The 18,096-nt window shown below is 50.3% G+C and overlaps 1 protein-coding gene across 1 annotated transcript in view; it reads left to right on the top strand.

Moving 5' to 3' along the window:
* Positions 1-18,096, top strand: part of SHB (SH2 domain containing adaptor protein B) — a 124,037-nt gene that overhangs the window by 30,110 nt on the left and 75,831 nt on the right. Inside the window, exon 2 of the mRNA XM_070431138.1 lies at positions 15,454-15,574. Coding sequence (XP_070287239.1) covers positions 15,454-15,574 — 121 coding nt within the window. The remainder of the gene's footprint in view (positions 1-15,453; positions 15,575-18,096) is intronic.

An 18,096-nucleotide genomic window follows, 5' to 3' on the forward strand; every position in this document is an offset into this window, starting at 1 on the left:
GGGTTTGTGAAACTTTGTGGATTATTGCAAGATAATAGTGGGATTACACGTGCCTGTCTTCTGGTAGAGACCAGTGATTCTCAGTCTTAGCTACACAGTACAGTCACCTGGGGGAGCTTTTAGAAACCACTAATCCCAGGCCCTAACTGGGACCACTTTAAGTTGGAATTTGGGGTGGAGTTCAGGCATTTGTGCTTTGTGAAAGCTCCACAGGTGATTCCAGTGTGCAGCCTGTTGAGAAACATTGGACTACACCAGAGGTGGGCAAACCACAGCCCTTGGGCCAAATCCAGCTGCTGCCTATCTTTATAAATAAAGTTTTATTGGTACAGAGCCACTCCTAGTCATTGAGTTGTGTATGTGGCTGCTTTCACATTATCGCACAGTGGCAGTTGAGTTGAGTGGTTGCACAGAGACTTTATGGCCTGCAAACAAAATATTCACTATTTGGCTCTTTACAAAATAAATTTGCTGACCTCCCTTGATAGATTCTTTCCTCTAGAGCAGACTGGGCTATATTTGTCTTTCTGTCCTCAGGACCCAGCCCACCATGGGCATTGCTGAATTCCAGAACAGAAGTGTTTTGGGTCTGATTCTGTGTTTCTCCCACAACACCCAACCTATCAGATGCTGTCGAGGAAAGAGGCAATCTTAGCCTAGGCTGAGACGCATGCGCACTTGCGTGTACACACACACACACACACACACACACACACGCCTGCCCGTTTCCAGTATCCTGGGTACCACACTGAAGCCATCTGGAGATGCTGAGTTCATGCCTACCTTCTGCGTGTCTCCCCTTCACCTGGATGGTGATGCTGCCTCTCTGAGGGCAGGCATGGCTGTCCTTTCACCCTCACATGCTTTTGAGCCAGTCGTACTGCAGAGCAGCACCTTTTGGGCCCTAAAGCCAGAAGGCTTAGGGTTGCTTGTGGAAGTGAGAGAGAGGGATGCACTTTTGTAAGATTTGACCAACCCCTTCAACACTGGCTCCCCCACCCTCAGGCCCACACTTTGGGGTACCATAAAACTCCCAGGAGATGCATAGAGTGTCTAATGGCAAAGGATCTCAGTCTAGGTCCTTCTGCTGGCCACGTGTTCAACCAGCTTCTGCATGGACGTCCCTGTGGCAGGAAACTCATTACCCCCAAAACTATCCTGCTCTATTTTGAACAGCTCTGTCTGATCAAACATTCTTCCTAAAACAGTTGAAATCTTTTCTACAACTTCTAATTAGTCCTCATTCTGCCCTCTTACCCAGTAGAACTTGTCTGCATCCTGTTCCAGGGATTAACCACCGTCCTGCACTGCGCACACACCCCTGAATCTTCCCTAGAATGTACAAACCCCTTAATCTCTTTAATTATGCTCATGAGACATGGAGCCCAGGCTCTTTATCTTCCTGGTGGCTGCTCTTAATTAAATTTCGGGGCCCAAAGCTGAACGTGATTCTCCACTGACCCTCAGATTTATGCAGATTGGAGCAAGACGGTCTCCTTCCTAGTGGTGGAAGTCCTAAGGTCACACCATTGTCACCACAGCCAGTGGGCAGGTTGGCTTTTGGAAGCTACATTAGACCACGTGAGCATAGCATCACTTTAATAAAGGTCCCAGCCAGCTGAGACCCCTGAATTCTTACATACGTATGGCAAGTTACGGCATTATTTCTTTCACCTGTCCACCTGCAGCTGGCTCTGTGGAGGGTCTGTGGTCTTCCCAAATAGCTCTCTGCCTTCCTGGCTTGTCCCCAGGGAGATGAGAAGTGTGGTTATGAGAGAGCTTTGTGGGCCCTGGGTTTATGACATCGCTGAGCCAGGAACGAGGTTAATATTTTTAATGACGAAGGTTGAGCCCCATTATTACCCCAGCTCATTAATCAATGGCAGAACCCGTTTTACCTGTTAGGTGTCCTTGGTGTCGGGAGTTCATGAATGGGAATCTTATTTTCTCTTTAAAACCCAAGCCACCTCTCCCTTTCTTAAATCCAGGCGGCAGTTCTGGGAGGGTGTCAGTGTTTTACAGCAGATTTTGTTAGGTGGATAAGGTTGTGGGCAGTCTTTAGGTAACCCTGCCTGCCTTACTCTCCAAGCAGACTCACCTGGCCAGGGTGCAGCAAAGGTGCCAGAGCTGTACAGCCTGCCCGAGCCAGTCTGTAAACCTGAGACACCAGTTAGGGACCAGGATGGATGGGGAGCTTGGGACCATCTGTGTAGACCTGTTGCCCACAGATCAAGGTTGGGCATGACAGAAATGTGAGGAGAGGGGCAGTGCAGCCAGACCACTCAGGAGGACCCAGTTGAGGCCCTCCCCCGTGGCTGGTCAGCTGGGCCATTGGCTTAAATGTCTCCAGGGAGTGCATTCTTCTGTGGTCTGTGGGTTGAAAGGACCTCCCTTGTCCCAGTCAGGTGGCCCAAATCACCTGTGTTATCCCCAAGAAATGAAAATGATGGGGCCCCTATAGGGGGATAAGATGCTCCCATGGCTTTCAGTTATGCCTGGGTCCCCCTCTCGGGCATCACCACCACCTCTGGGCCTGAAGGCCAGAGGGATTTCAAGCTGGCCCTCTGACCTCGGGCCTCCTCCTCCACAGACAGAACTTCTCCAGTTCCTCTGGTCTACACGTATGTCTGGACATTTTTTTTTTAATGCAGCAGGGCTTACCCTAACAAGATGAAGAATGAACTAATTCTACCATAAATTTCCCTCCCACTGTACAATGAGAAAAATGAGACTGACTTTACAGTCAACTTTGAAAATAACAATAACTTAGTGCATGCTGGGCACTATCCAAGTATTAACTCTTGTTAATGAAGCAGGGGCCAAGGTTCAGGTTCATTTTTCAGCTCTCATTCCTCTCCTGTGCTGAGTGATAATGTTTCCATGTGCAAAGGTTTGTGGATGGGGCGGGGGTGGGGGGGAGGCTGGGACTCTCTCCACTGCCTCTGGCTGTTATGAACCCTCCTCTAATGTGAGGACACAGCCTGTGTGCTGTGCTGCACTCTGTTTTGTGGTGGGTTAGGGGAGTAGGAGGAGGTGGGATCCCCCGGGCAGGAAGGATGAGGCAGGAGAGGATAGAGGGAGGTAATTGCTGGAAGCTGAGCACAGGGCACAGGCTGCGGGCGGAAGTGGCTGCTTCCCCAGGTGTGGCCCGGGCAGGTTGCAGGTGTGCTCCCGTCGCAGGGAGGCTGTCACAGGAAAAGGAAGGGAGATTTCCAGTACCCAGCTGACTGAGGGAGTGTCAGGGGTGGCCCTTGCCTGGGGTTGGCACATCCGAGCCAAATTGGCAGAGCTTCCTCTTCTTCCTGTCAAGCCTCCCTTCAGAGATCTCCTCCTGCTGTCGGGAAGGGACCCAGGATATTAGAAACTCATGCAACAGGCCGTGGGTGGCATGGAGGAGCCAACGTTTTGGAGTGAGGCGGGCCAGGGTTGAAACCTGCACTGCCTTATGTGCTCTGGGGCCTTGGGGAAGCTTCTAAACCTCTCTGAGCTTTGATTTTTCTCATCTGAAAATAATGTAATTAGCAAGTTGAACTAAGACAATGTATGTACAAGCACAGAGTCTAGTGCCTGGCACATTGTAAGCACTTCCTCCATCCTCAGCATCACCTCTAACCCTCTTGCTAGCTCTAATCCTCTAACACGCTCAGGCTCCTGGAGGGTCTGGCCTAAGGATCTCAGATCACCCAGAAGTCAGTCCCTGTGAGTCGCATATGGCCTCAGGTCTGGGCAGAGAAGTGTGTGAGGAGAGGAAGCTGGTGGGGGTTGGTGATGTCTTGTGACAGCTGTGTTATCAGCGAGGGGCCGGGCCTCCCCAGTCACTTGATTAACATAGCAGCAATGGATCAAAGTTTGCTCTTTTGAAATGGGCAAGTCTGGCATTTAGTTCAAGATACCTTGGCCTTCCTTTAAAAATAGAACGTTTCCGGCGGCAGGTGATTTATGACCCTCTGTTTGGAAGGGGATTTTACAATGTGTATTAATAAATTAGGGCTACTTCATGCCTGATTGATTCATGAGGCTACTGTCAAGCGCTATATTGGTGTTCCATAGACACCAACACTCAGCAGTAGTGGAGAATGTGCCTTTAAGAGTAAGAGGAACACACGGAGGGGAGAGGGGCCAGAAAAGCCAGTGCCCTTTCATGGTAGATGCACACCGGATGGTTGCAACCCAAAGAAGGGCATGGTCTTTAAAACAATGTCAGAAGGACTGAAATGCCCCTGGGACCCATGCTCCGAAAGCATAGTGAGCTCCAAAAGCTTAGAAAGCGTAGTATGGGATGAGAAAAATGAAAAGTTAGGGAGGTTTATTATGAAGCTAACTCCATTCACTTTAAAAGGACTGAACTTTATTCTGTTTCTTTGTAAAGTTTCTTATTCTTTCATTCAGAAAATGTTGGTGAGGCAAGATGGTAGTTGGTTTTCTTTTAGTGTCGTGATCCTGTGTCTCTTCCCCTCCTCTTGTATGTAAAACCCACTCTACCCTTCCCATCTTACAGATGGGGAAACAGGTCCTGGCAGGGAGTGTGACTTAGCTAATGGTGCCCACCTGGAGAGGAGAAGAACAGTGTTTAAGCCTCAAGCTTCATGGAAACTTCTGGATGGGTGCTGTATTGTACTGTATATCTTCTAGTCCTTTTTCTTTGCACATGAAACACATTTCTTCCTTTGTGTGTGTGTGATATTTTAGAAAAGTGGAGTCTTATAAGCACTGTTTTGAAACCTAATTTTTTGTCAATGACTCAGGTGCCAAAAGTAATTTTTTTTTTATTGGTAAAGATTCTATAACCTCTTTTGGTTTCATAGTGGGCATCCTCAGGTAACTCGCCTGACAGGTCTGCACATAGCTCCAGTTCAGGACAGGGGATAAAGGGACTTTGCCTATGCCCTCACTCCTCTGCTTGGCACATGACAGCTGAGTACTACTATCCCTAACCACGCCTGCCGCTCCCCAGAATGGTCAGCTGTCCTCCCAAGACACCAGAAGCTCCACGAGGCAGGGGAACACCTGCCTTTGTTCACTGCTGCACTGCAGCTCAGAGCTCACCGCCTGGCACTTTGTAAGCATGGGGTGAATATGACTGAACAAGCCATTGACACCGTTACAGACATTGTGTGGCATTGCAAAGCTCTGTCCCCAGTCACTTCCCTGTATGTTAGAAGGTGCCAAGTACATAGCAGAAAAAGTGTTTTGGGGTTCAGGGACAGATTCTTAGCCTGGAGGACTGCACATGAGAAAGAGTTCATCGAGCTTGGTGACTGGAAGATTTGAGAAGATGGCATTATTTAAAAAAAAGTGAATCACCATTTATTGAGCACCCACTATTAAGCTGAACATAATTGGGAACCCTCAAATACAGTTGTGGTAATTATGGCCAGTGCTGCCTGTCTTCAATACAAAGGCAGCCTCCTGTTAGAAATGTACACGAATCATCCTAATGGGCCCCATTCACAGAGAAATGGCCTTTCCCTTAGTCCAGGTCCTGTGTCACTGTCACTGATGAAACGGCTGCGCAGGCCTGGATCACATGGGCTGCACCAGGCCCGAGTACCTTCTCACGCTAATCCCAGTTCCCCCTCTCACTCCGTCACTCCTGCTCCCTCTCAGGCCCTGCGTGGGACATGGATGCCTGGTTATTAAAGGTACCACAGCTCTCAGGAAAGGCCTTTGGCTTCTAGGCTCTGCCGTTTTTCTTTCACATACCTTTCCTGTGAATACACTGCCAAAGTTGTCCCTGGTGCTCAGAGCCTTCTGTTACTGTGAGAAAGCCCTAAGGGCATTCCCCATCCTTTCTTGGGAAGGAGCAGTCCAGCCGGAAAGATGACTTGAACACAGCTGTCTAAAACCTATTTTAGAAGCAGGCAGACTATAAGTATACTAGAGGCCCAGTGCACCAAAATCGTGCACTCGGGAGGGGGGTGTCCCTCAGCCCAGCCTGCGCCCTCTTGCAGTCTGGGAGCCCTCGAGGGATGTCCAACTGCCGACTTAGGGGGAGCGGGCCTAAGCTATCAGTCGGACATCCTTAGCGTTGCTGCAGAGGCGGGAGAGGCTCCCACCACCGCTGCTGAGCTCGCCAGCCGTGAGCCCTGCTTCTGGCTGAGCAGTGCTCCCCCTGTGGGAGCACACTGACCACCAGGGGGCAGCTCCTGCATTGAGTGTCTTCCCCCTGGTGGTCAGTGCATGTTATAGCGACCGGTAGTTCCGCCATTCGGTTGATTTGCATATTAGCCTTTTATTATATAGGACAGGTCGCCAAATGACTTGGATTCTCCTGCGGTTGGGGTTTGTTGGGAGTCTAGTTCATCACTCTGCTGATTCTGTTACTGGACATCCAGGTGACCTCTGCAGGACCCTTCCTCAGTTTCCTCCTCCACAAGACGGAATCAGCCAGGCAGGATGGTGTGTTCAGATGATAAGTGCACCTGACATTTCTTGAGTACTTACTGTGTGCCTGGCCCCGTTCTAGGTGCATCCCGTATATTGGCTCATTTAGTCCTCACCCCATCGTCATTTTGTAGATGAGGAAGCTGAGGCACAGAGCAGAAAATGACTTCCAGAGCCACCCCGTGTCCCTGCTTCTGATTGCACATTCTCTGACCGGTCCAGCTCCAAGTGCTCTGCCAGGGAAAGAAGAAAATCCTGACCTTACCCTTCTTGACCCCAGGGCTGGTCTGAGAGCATTCTCTAGGAGGAGCGCTTGTACCCCCTTGAGCAGGAAGCTTGGGAAGAAAGGACTGTCTGGAGGGGTGGGTGGAGATTGATGGGATCGCCGGAGGCCTGGACATCGCTGAGCCAGAGCTCTCAGGGGAGGACAGAGGGAGGCTCAGTGGGTGACCGAAGAAGACCAAGCCTGGCCTGGGGTGGCCTCCCACAGGGAACTGTCTGCAGGGATGGGTGGCAGTCCTTGCAAGAGGTGCCAAGGGAGCTTTATCCAGGGGGTGATTATGGTGGGTATACCCTGAAATTTTAGGAATGACTTTAAGAGAAAAATTAGGTAGCCATACAGGTATTGCAGACACAGTGTGGACCTGGGAGTTAAGAAACATTTGGCTACCTGTTTCTGGCATTGACCTTCACCCTCCCCTCGGAGCCTCCTGCTTCCCAGTGGATTCATGCTTTTCAGACTGTGGAGAGTGGTGCATGTTGGGGCTCCCTGTGAGATTTCTTTGGCACAAATTACACACATAATTTGTTGAAACCCACCAGACTAGACCTTCTTTCAGCTCTGACGTCACCTGTAATTACTCTGCAAACCCCAGGAGGCTTCTTTCCTCAGGAGGGATACACTGAACTCTTCATTCGTCCATAGGCCCTAGCTGAATGCAGTTAAGAAATTACAGGATTAGCTATTTCGGAGTTAATAGAACTTCCCACTGCTTGAGAGATGCTGAAAAGCTAGTCCCTACCACTTAATAGTGAGGTTTCAGGGTAAACAGAGGGCAGAGCCAGGCAGGCTCCACTCCAGCAGCCTCTCACCCAGGACCACAGCAACCTCCACAGGGTTAAACTGAAGGAGCGTGGGGTATGTGAGTGAGTGAGTGAGGCCGGGATTGGGCGGGGGGTGGGGGGGGCCAGAGGAGGGCCCCAGAGGAGCTGACAGAGGCTGTAATTTGGAATGCATTTTTCCTAACAAGTTGGAGCCTGTAGGTGTCAAGGCAAACAGCTGTGGCTGTGGGAAGGGGAGGACTGGAAAGACCAGTGGAGACCACTGGAAACACCTCTCGCCTCCTGACATGTGGGCAGGTCCCTGGCTGGTCTGTAAAGCATTTACACTAGAGCACCCAAGGTCTGCCCAGAGTGGAAGGTGCTGCCAGAGGGAGGCCACTTTAATAGTGACGACTGTCCCAAATGACAGAAGTTGTGAGCTCCCAGCCAGTGGGGTTAGAGGGCAGAGCACTTGACCTCTGTGCATGAAAGAGGGACTTTGAACTTCAAGGTGATTCTGCATGAGCGAGTCAGACCTTAGAGGCAAGGCACCAGCCCGTCCTTGGTTGCTGTGGAAAAGTGCCCTCCCCACCATCTGATTTCCAGGAATTGCAGCTGAATGTATGAATGTAGCTAATTAATCTTCCCCAAATTAACTTCCTTACCATGTCAGAAATGATTTATTGGCACGCCTGTAAGGAGAGTTAGTCTATGATGGTCAAAGCCGGGACAGAGAAAGGCGAGGAGCGGGGGATGCTTGCTTCTGTCTCTGCATGGGGTGTCCCCAAGCAAGGTTACAGCCAGTTCTGTGGGCCCCCTCTGAGCCCCAGAGCCCTGTAATCAGGCCGTAGACCTACAGCACCCTGCTGCTGTCCAGCACACAGGCAGGGTGGCCCTGAGGGTCTCGACCTCTTAGCCAGGTACCCCAACTAGGAGATGCATTCCACCCAGAACATAAAAGAGTGTGGCGGGGAGAGGATCCTTCATAAACATTCCTACTTCTGTGGTTGATAAATCTGACAGCTGTTGTCATACCTGAGTGCAGCCAGTTTTCTCTGTCATCACTGGGGCATTGACTGAGGTTTCTTCTCAGGTCTTTGTTTTGTCTTCCCCACTAGATTTTCAGTGGGCAGAGACCCAGCACTTAACTCGATCCCCAGCACCCAGGAGGTGCCACCTTTCTCTATAAACTGCTGTCACATCCCCAAATCATCGCATTATTTGCTCCTCACAATATTCATGTGAAGCTGAGATGGCAAACAGTTTTGCCCATTTCAGAAATGAATGGCTGAGGCTCAAAGAGATAAAGCAGTTTGCCAGGAATGACCCAGTGAGGGTGCAGTAGAGCCAGCTCTGCTCCAGAGCTCTGCTTGTCTGGGCTGTCCCTGCTTGGCGGTGTCCTTTCTGCCTTGCCACTTGCCTTTCTGTGTATTTGCAAAGCCTCAGGCAGCTGCTGCAGCCTAGCTGCCATTGGTCAGCCTTGGGGCTTCAGGAACACCGCCCGCCTCAGCCACACTGGGGGTTCTGCAAACAGCCACCCATCTAGGCATTCCTTGCAATGGGTGCTGCTCTGGGGCCACTGAATCTGTGCTGAGAAAACACAGCACAGACAGCCAGTAGCAAGTAGGCTGACCTCCATCCAAAGCAGATGCCCACCTTACAGCCTCTGGCAGGAGCTCTGGTTCCCAGGGAGTGTGTTCCCTTATTGACTGTTAGATGCTCTCCCTGACTCACTGAGCTTGTGTCTGTATAGTTTCTGGGTCTGTGCAGAATGTCTATCCGCTGCTTCTTTTGGGGCAGCCCGTGGTCATTTGGAACCCTTCCAGATCCCCAATCCCGTTTCATTCATGCCATATCTTGGTTGGCATGGCAACACAGTCTCCATTATGGGGACATCCGGCCTGCCAGGGCCTGTGTCATGGTGGGTCCCAAAGGAGAACCAGGACTCCAGCCTGCTGAGCCCGCTGATGCAAGACAGAGGCATGGAGCTTCTGGCTGCTGCTGCCACTTCATGACCTGAACACCATTTGCTCACCTTCAAGGAGCCCTCCTGATCCTCAGGGTGAGGGAGAGGACCAAGTTGCCTCTGCTCTGGAGGGATGTGGCTACTGGGTTTCAGGCTGGCAAGCCAAGATATAACAACCTGACCATCCTCACAGTCCCCCTCCTTCCCCAGCCTAATGGCAGGCCAGTCACACATCCTACTGTGTTTTCAGCCAGGTGAATAATGTGTGTTGAATTACAACAGTCAGTACCCACCACCTCGCTAAGGCAAAGAGTGTGTCTCATGCCCTGGCCAGGTGGCTCAGTTGGTTGGAGCATCCGTACACCAAAAGGTTGGGGGTTTATTCCTAGTCAGGGCACATACCTCGGTTTCGGGTTAAATCCATGGTAGCAACTGACTTCTCTCTCTCTCTCTCTCTCTCTCCCTTCCTCTCTCCCCCTTCCCTCTCTTTCTAAGATCAGTTTAAAAAGACATATATTCTAGGGTGAGGATTTTTTAAAAAAAGAGTGTGTCTCACTTTAGATGTTCTTTATAGTGACTCATATGCAAGGGAACTTGGCCTTAACCTGCGACTCCCAACCTTTCTGAAATGTGCCCAACACTTTGCAGGCATATATAAAGGTGATGGAGGGAGACACATCTTCATCATTTATCAGATTCCCAAAGAGATTCATGCCCCCCAAACTGTTCAGAAAATTAATGTCTAGTCTTAACGGCAAATTGATGAGGAAATGGTGCAACTGGGACTGTGTAGAACATTCCCAGGTGTGTTCCTATGCAGTTTGCTTTGGCGTAGACAGAAGTCATGGACCTGGAACATACCCAGGGCCTCCTGGGATGCCACCCTCTCACTTTCCAGTGAGTGAAGAGCAGCACAGAGTGGGGGAGACTTAGCTTGCCTCATCCAGCAGAGGCCAAGTTGGGGCAGCCCCAAACTGCCAGTTCCCACGGACAGCAGAGCACATGGAGTGACTATGGTTAGAGGAGGTGCTCTTGGGATAGTGGGGACAATACAGGTCACCACTCCTGGAAGGTGGTAGCTGCTCCGCCTTGCTGGTCCCTCCTGTGAGCAGGTGCGAATGATTTTTAGCAGGGATGCCGTGCATTTCAGCAGTGCCTCCTCCACAGTCCCACCAGCTCTTTCTGGAGCCAGGGATTGCTCTGAGAGTGTGCTGAGAGCCATGTAGAGTTGCCCCGAAAGGGTGAGTCTATGCTTTAGAGCAGACAGCTTTGCACATCCTCACAGCCAGATTAGCCTTGGGTCCGGGCTCCCCTCACTGGGGCAGGGCAGGGTCTTGCTTGTGTGGCCCTCTCCCCACACACAGCTCTATTGCTCAATGTGGGGCCAGCCCTCAGATTGCACAGAGGATGCCATTACCTCTACGTCTTGGATTCTGGAGATGGACCAAGGCATGTTGGGTCATCTCTTACTCCATTTGATTCCCAGGGAAAGAAAGCAAGAGAGAGCTGCCTTTACACCCACTTCTTGCTTCACTTTGATGAACAGGACTGAGAAATATCTGAGAAAAGTGAAAATCCAGAGTAATATCTGAAGGCTTTGCATTAGATTGGTGGGGGAGGGGTCTGGCGCTAGCTTACCATTTTCCAAGCTTTCCTGATAAAAATCACCTGGGTTGCTTATTAAATATACACATTATTGGGGGGTAGGTATCTGTTTTTTTAACAAGCATTCCAAGCCATTCCTATCTTCAGGCAAGTTTAGAAAACAGTTTATCTGCTGTACCAAAAATAGCCTGTGAAGAGGGGTGCTTTTTTAAAAAGTTTACTTTTGCGTATAATGCATCAATAAGTTTTCCTTGTTTGAAAATGTGTTACCATTACAGACACACCTCCTTTGATTTCCAGTAACCACCCCAATCCCAGTTACCTCCCCCGCAGGAGGTGTCAGTGAGAAGTGTGTATCTCCCCAGACCTTTTCTTTACATTAAATGGAGATACAGGTTTCTGTTTTATTTTTCCTAAATAGATACCAGGTTGTATCTCTCATTCTACAATGTGCTTTCCTTTATTCCAAGCTATGCCTTAAAGAACTATTTTCATGTTTGTTTGTTTTTAACCTGCTGCATTATACTCCATAGCATGGAACTAGCAGGATTTAGCAACTCCCCATGGATAGACATAGTAGGATATAGCAAGTTCTCATTATTACTTGCTCCAATGAGCATCTTGGTCCATGCCTCCTTGTGTACATTTGGGAATAAATATTGAGAAGTGAAGTTGCTGAGCTAATCCATGAATATTCTGGATTTTAATGAATAGTGTCAACGGTTATCTTTCAAAGTGGCTCCCAGTTTACCTTTCCCCCAAGAGCACGTGGAGAGGACCAGCTCTCCACCAGGTGCAGCTATCTTGCAAAAGCATATGGACATGTTGCCAAGTGGCAACACCCATCTTTCTCTGGTACTTCCTTTTGGGGATGAACAGGAAGACTGCTTCCTATCACAACGCTTAGTCCCCACAATAAAAACACCCTGGCCCCAGACTGATGGGAAGGAGTGAGCAGTGTGTGCAAAACAGAAAGGAGGATTGCAGAGCTGACTCCCAGAGCCCTGTCAGAGAGGTGGTGCGCAGGGATGATCAAGCCTTCTGGGCTGCCCTGGGCCTTATGCAAAAGAAGGGGCTTGTGGGGCAGGTCTCTCAAGGACCCACCCCCAGTTTCACTGCTTTATGAGCCTGTGAAAGTCCTTTAAGGGCACCGGGCTGACCTGGGGTCTCTAGTTTTGTTTGAAAGCAAGAAGAGACTTGCCTGGGGTTTAGCCATAACCCTTGTCTTTCTTTAAACTGACTTTAGAGAGAAGCATCAATTTGATCGACTTATTTATGCATTCATTGGTTGATTCTTGTTTGTGCCCTGATGGGGGGCTGGGGGGAGTCAAACCTGCAACCAGGGTGTATTGGGACAACGCTCTAACCTACTGAGCTACCCGGACAGGGCCATAACCCTGTCTTTCTGCTGCTGCTCATTTCCATAATGAAGTGGTGAGACCAGTAGCCTGGGTCCCCCTCTCAGTTCTGCACTTGCCCCATGAAACCACAAGCAGGCCAGGTGAAGAAGTCTGATGCCCTATCAGGTCTTTGCCAATCCAAGAACAAAATCAAGGAAAGCATCTCAAGTGCCCAGATGGCCTAATCTGCTGAGAAGTCCCTGCTGTCTTCCTTTTAGTTGAATTGTTCAATTAGATTTGAAGGACTTGTCTGCTAACTGGGGCAAAAGCAACCCCAGCAGGAATCCAAGCCCACATCTGGGGAAACTTATTCTCTAACAGCCTTCACTCAAGCCTCTTGCTGGCTATCTTGATTTACAGTGAGCCCTGGGCAGCTGAGACAGTGACCACACTGCCCGATGCATGTGACTGGGGCCTGTGGCACAGCACACATCACTCTGGCTAACTGCCCACTCAACTCTCTTAACACTTGGTTAAATTTTTACTCGCCAAAACCAGGACATGATTTTGCAAAAGGTCAGACAGCTCAGTAAGTGTTTGCCTAGTTTCAGGTTGCTCAAACCTCAAATTCCCTCCCCTCCACCCACCTCACTTTGAAGTTTGAAAGCAAGTTGATTAAATATACATTTTAGGAACCTTCCAATTTGCTTCTTAAACTAACAGAATTCTAAACCTTTTTTTTAAATGGAAGGATTTTCAACTGTCAGCAGGTATAACTGGAACCACATGTCAGCAGAGAGCAGGGTCTTTCCTGGTTTTAGGATTTGTAAGTTCTTATTGAAACGGAAGTAAGCAAGGCAGGCAGTTGGGGGCCAGTGACAGCCCAAGCTCAGATCTCATTTTAATTAGAAAGTACAGATAGTGCCTGCTGAACCAAAGGCCTCCCAGAGTTCCCGTCCCAAGGCTAACAAAGATTTGGTTTATATCCTGCAAACCTCCATGTTTGTAAATTACAGAGCACTTCGGAGAGGAGCTGGGATGTTGATTTCTAGATTACAGAGACTGCAGCCCAGCTTCCTCCCCTGTCTACCTCCTCAGCTAATCCCCCCACAAATGATTTTGTTTTCTTGGGGAAATATTTGCTCCCTTCCTCATTGCAGAATAGATGGAGGATGTTCATGTTGTAAAGAGACAGGAAGGAAGGCCGGAGCTGGAGACCTAAGATTAGATGTCAGCCGCAGCAGGTTCATCATTTTCTCCATTTGGACGTCTCACCTCTTGAGACACAAAACCCTACACTAGATCAGCAGCAACTGAGCTGCTCTGTTTGACAGTGGTTCACATGCATAATTTTCTCCCTGGTGTGTTCTGCAAAGGGTAGAATAGAAATATCAAATGAAAGACATTGCCTGACCCAGCTCTCCCCCACCCCCCTGTCTTTCCCCTGCCTGGTGTCATTTGAGCTCAGTGAGTCTCAAAAGAGGCCGCGATTACCATGTCAGCATCTGGAAGGGCCCCCGCTGGGACTCAGAGCCTGACCCCTGGAGGAGGCAGCAGGGGGCAGACAGCGGGGCGCACATGCTCAGATGGTGGGCGCTCCAGCCTTGGGTCTTTTCACGGAAGAGCTTGACCGCTGAGCGCTATGCCTCCCATTGGCCCCCGGCTGCATGCCAGTGACAGGGCTGCTGCCCGCTGTCCCTCCTCCGGCATCACATTCCGGGCAGCTGGAGGTCACTTGTTCACCCTGCCAGGGCTGCTGCCACAAGCTGCCATTCGAGGGGCAGACAAAGGGGGATTTTCCCTTCCCCTGGGTGTTTAGGCCCCTCAAATGCCTTACATTCCAGGAGCTAGGAGAGAGAGGAGGCTCCTGTGGTTTCTAATTAAACCCACAATTTAAATAACAATTCATGTTACCCCAGGGTTGAGAGAAATGCTAACCCACCCCCTCCCAAAAGAGGCAGCTGGGTGGCCCTGGCTGGGAGGTTGAGGAACTTGCCCTTTGCCAGATGTGTGACCAAAGGGATAGATAATGATGGAAGTCACAGTGGATTTGTGGTAGAGCTAGATGTGTTAAAAGGGAACCTGTTTGGTGGGTTCCTGTCCTTTCCCCTTTGATAAGTGTGCTACTCAAGAAGGTTAGGAAGTAAGAAATGGGAAGGAAAGTTGTCGTGTTTACACCTAGCCTCCAACTGAGATTTTTTTACCCTTCTCCAGGGAAAATGTGGAGCTTGGTCTCTGAAGTGTTCATATCCCAGATGCTCACGATCTCATGGGGTAACCCCACCCCCACCCCGCCCACACTGTCTACCGCCAGGTGACTCTGTCCATTTGTTGTAAAACTTTGCTATTTTCTGAAATATAGACAAGTGAGGAGGCCTGGAAGGGCCCTGGGAGCAGAGGGTCTGGCCAAGGGTCTTAGTCTAGCCCCATCCTCCATTGGACCTCAGCTTCCCCATCTGTTACAGCAAGGTCTTTCCATGTGTTGCTTCCAAGGCCCTTTCTGGCCCAAGCAGTCCATCTGTCCATCCTGAGCTGCTTTTGTGTTTTCATTGGGCCCGTCTGGGGCCACAGTCATCTTTACAGTTCGTTGATCTCACCAAATTGTTGTCTGATTACCCAAGGCGTGGTTATGTTCCAGATTTGGGGGAAATGGAACGCTGAACATAATTATCTCTACACAAGCTCTTCTATGCCTCAGCCAGCACCAGGAATTTGTCAGCATTTCCAGGCTTCTGCAGTCTCCTTTCCAACTTTCTTCCATTTCCATCCCATTAAATTGAGCAATTCACATTCCCAAAGACACCCTCCAGGTTCTTGCCTCTGTGCTTCTCTGCCCAGTTGCCCTTCTGTTCTCACTTCACCTCGCCCAGAGCCGGCCATGCTGCATGTACAGGCTCAGAGCCCCCTCTCTTGTGATGGAGCACTGCCAGTGAGGGTCCCTTTGTCACCCCTGCAAGAATTGGAGCTTCCTGAGAGTAAGCAGCAGCTCCGGTTCCTGCCTCCCCCCACGCCTCCATGCTGGTGTGGTGCAGGCTCGGTTTGTGTGTGTTGGAGCAGAGCCTGGCCGTGAAGCAGAAAGCCAAAGGTGGACTCACCCTTGCATCTTCTTCCCTGCAGGTGATTATCGCCGATGACTACTCAGATCCCTTTGATGCCAAGAATGATCTCAAGAGTAAAGTGGGAAAGGGGGAGAGTGCTGGCTACATGGAGCCCTACGAGGCCCAGAGGATCATGACAGGTAAGCAGAGCAGTTGGCACAAGGACTTGAGCTCAGCTGGGAGGCAGGGAGCCCATTCCTGGACACATGGATGGTCCCCAGCCAGCCTCAGCAGGGGGAGGTTTGTGCTTTCAAGGTGGTGGTTGGGAGGCTGCAGTGTGTTTAGTCTTCACCACAATCTCCCAGTTCATGTTCACCTACATCAAGAAGAACCTGGCAGGGCACAGTGAAAGTCCAGACACTAGGGTACCAAGTACAGTAACCAAGATAGGGACAGAGAAGTAACCGGAGAGAAGAGGGGTAAGTTCTAGTGGGAATTTCTGACTGAAGAAAGATACAGCATTTGAGATAAAAAGCTTAACTTGGAGCTTCCTAGCAGCCAGGGCAATAAAAGAAGCAAGCTGGGTCACTTTCTTTCATTACCTAGTAGAAGGGGGCAGACTAGATCATTGGGGACAAAATTATCCCCGTCCAAATATGAGGAAACCCTTGTTTAGGGGCTGGACACAGTCTAAAGAGCCCTTGCTCTCTACCTGGTAGGTTTATAGGAAACAGACCCCCCCCCCCCCCCCCCCCATGGCTATTTTATATTGGCCCTTAATGACAAAACCTTGTCAAAGCAATTGCTTGGGGCCCAAAATAATGTGGCCAGGCGTCCAGTATCCTAAGGGCCTCTTGTCTAGCCAGGATAATGCCCAGAGCATCTTAAGAGAATGAACCACAGACAGGTGGTTATCAGCCATCACAGACTGACTGGCGGGGAGATCGCAAGCAGAGGAGAAACCCCCCACATGTGTCCTCCTGGCCCAGAGGGCAGTCCAGAGACAGAGGAGCACGTGTGAGGATTGGAGCAGGTTGGGAGCCACCCCTAATTTTGAGGCCTAGTGAAGTGGTGTTCTGTATGTCTGGGATTTGGGATACAGATGCCTCCCTCTGTGGCCCTCTATTGTTTTTTGGTGTTCACGATGTCTTTGAGGCCTTTCGCATTATTCCTCCTGAGTTAGAAGAAGGAAGGGAAAGGAAGCGACATTTACGGAGCACTTAGTGTATGTGGGGCCCGTGCAGAATAGAAGGTCATGGGGCTGTGGCGACTGTAGGACAACTGCTGAAGGACCTGGGTGCGAGTCCAGGCCCTGCTTCCAGGACTCTGCCTCATGCTTCTTCTGTTCATGGAAAGCGATTCTCTAGCCCCCAGTGTATCCCCCGGAGTGCCGGGCCACCCTGTGAAGAGCCAGGGAGTAATTGACCAGCGGGACTTAGGCCACACTCCTAGAGGGCCACCCCTCACACTCACTCCCATCTTCCTCATCTCTCCTGGCAAAGGGGCCTCTGTGGGGCAAGAGGCAGAGAGCTGCGTGTGCATTTGAGTGGACCCTCCTAGGGTCCTGAGGGAGTCTCCAGAGACTCAGGGAACTGGGTCTACTGGTGGAGTCTTCAGCTCAGCACTGCACTAACACCCAATCCTGCTGTCATATCCTATCACCTCCCATGTACACCCCCACTGGGCTCAGTGAAACGCCAGCTCTGTGGCAGGGCCATGGAGAGCTTTGGCCCTTCAGCTCAGGCCAGTCTTGCATCCACCAGGCATCAGCCCGGGCTTATAGGAGTGACTTTGGGATGCTAGCACATTCATATGTCAGAGTCAGCAAAGGATCTTCAAGGTCATCCAAACCCAACAGCCTCATTTAACAGACAGGGAAACTGAGTCCAGGGAAGGAGAGGGACTTGCCCAAGGACACATAGTAAGTTGGAGGCAGACTGCCAAGTGTGGCCTGGTCTTGGCAGGGCAGTCTTTGGGGTGGAGTACTGGAGGAAGTGTAGTGTTTGTGTTTGACGCTGGGGTATCCGGGACACGGGGAAATGGCAGGAGCCATCGGAGGCTGGCTCCCAGGCTCTGTCCTGGGCCCTTTGACATACACACCTCACCATTTCCCTGTAAAATGCTGTCTCATTTTACAGGGGAGGGAAACTGAGGACAAGTCACTTCCCTCAGTTTCACAAATAGAAGTGAGGGGCTCAGACCTATAGTATCTACAGAACATGGGGGCAGGGAGCTGAAGCAGGGGAGGGGACATTTGCCAGCCTGGCTTGTGCTATTCAGTCCTACTGAACCTTTTCATCTTGCTTGGCCTATCTCTCGAGGTCAGGTTCTGGTCTTGATCCTTTCCATGCCATCTGGGCCTCAGTTTCCTCATGTATAAGTGTCTATGTATTTGGTATCCCCAAGCCAAACCTCTGATTGAGCCGGTAGAATCAGGCGGCCTCCTTCCAAAGCCATGCCTTGCATCCCATTCTTTCCCTCTTCATACCAGTCTTGATCCCAGACTTAAGGGCCCCAGATGCATAGAGACCTGCTAATGTGTGAGAAGGGTGCTGGGCTCTTAGGTCAATGTGCGTACCTGGGTGGGTCAGGAAGCTTAGCCTATTGAGGGCTGCAGTGTCCTCATTATAAAGTAGGAGGGCATACAACACTGACATAGTCTCAGCTGGAACGAGCAAGCTTTGTTTTTTGTGGGGTTTTTTATGATTTTTTAAACTAGATT

The sequence above is a fragment of the Myotis yumanensis genome, unplaced genomic scaffold (assembly GCF_028538775.1).
Source record: "Myotis yumanensis isolate MYYU_CA2020_CCGP unplaced genomic scaffold, mMyoYum1.0.hap1 SCAF_12, whole genome shotgun sequence".
Taxonomy (NCBI): domain Eukaryota; kingdom Metazoa; phylum Chordata; class Mammalia; order Chiroptera; family Vespertilionidae; genus Myotis; species Myotis yumanensis.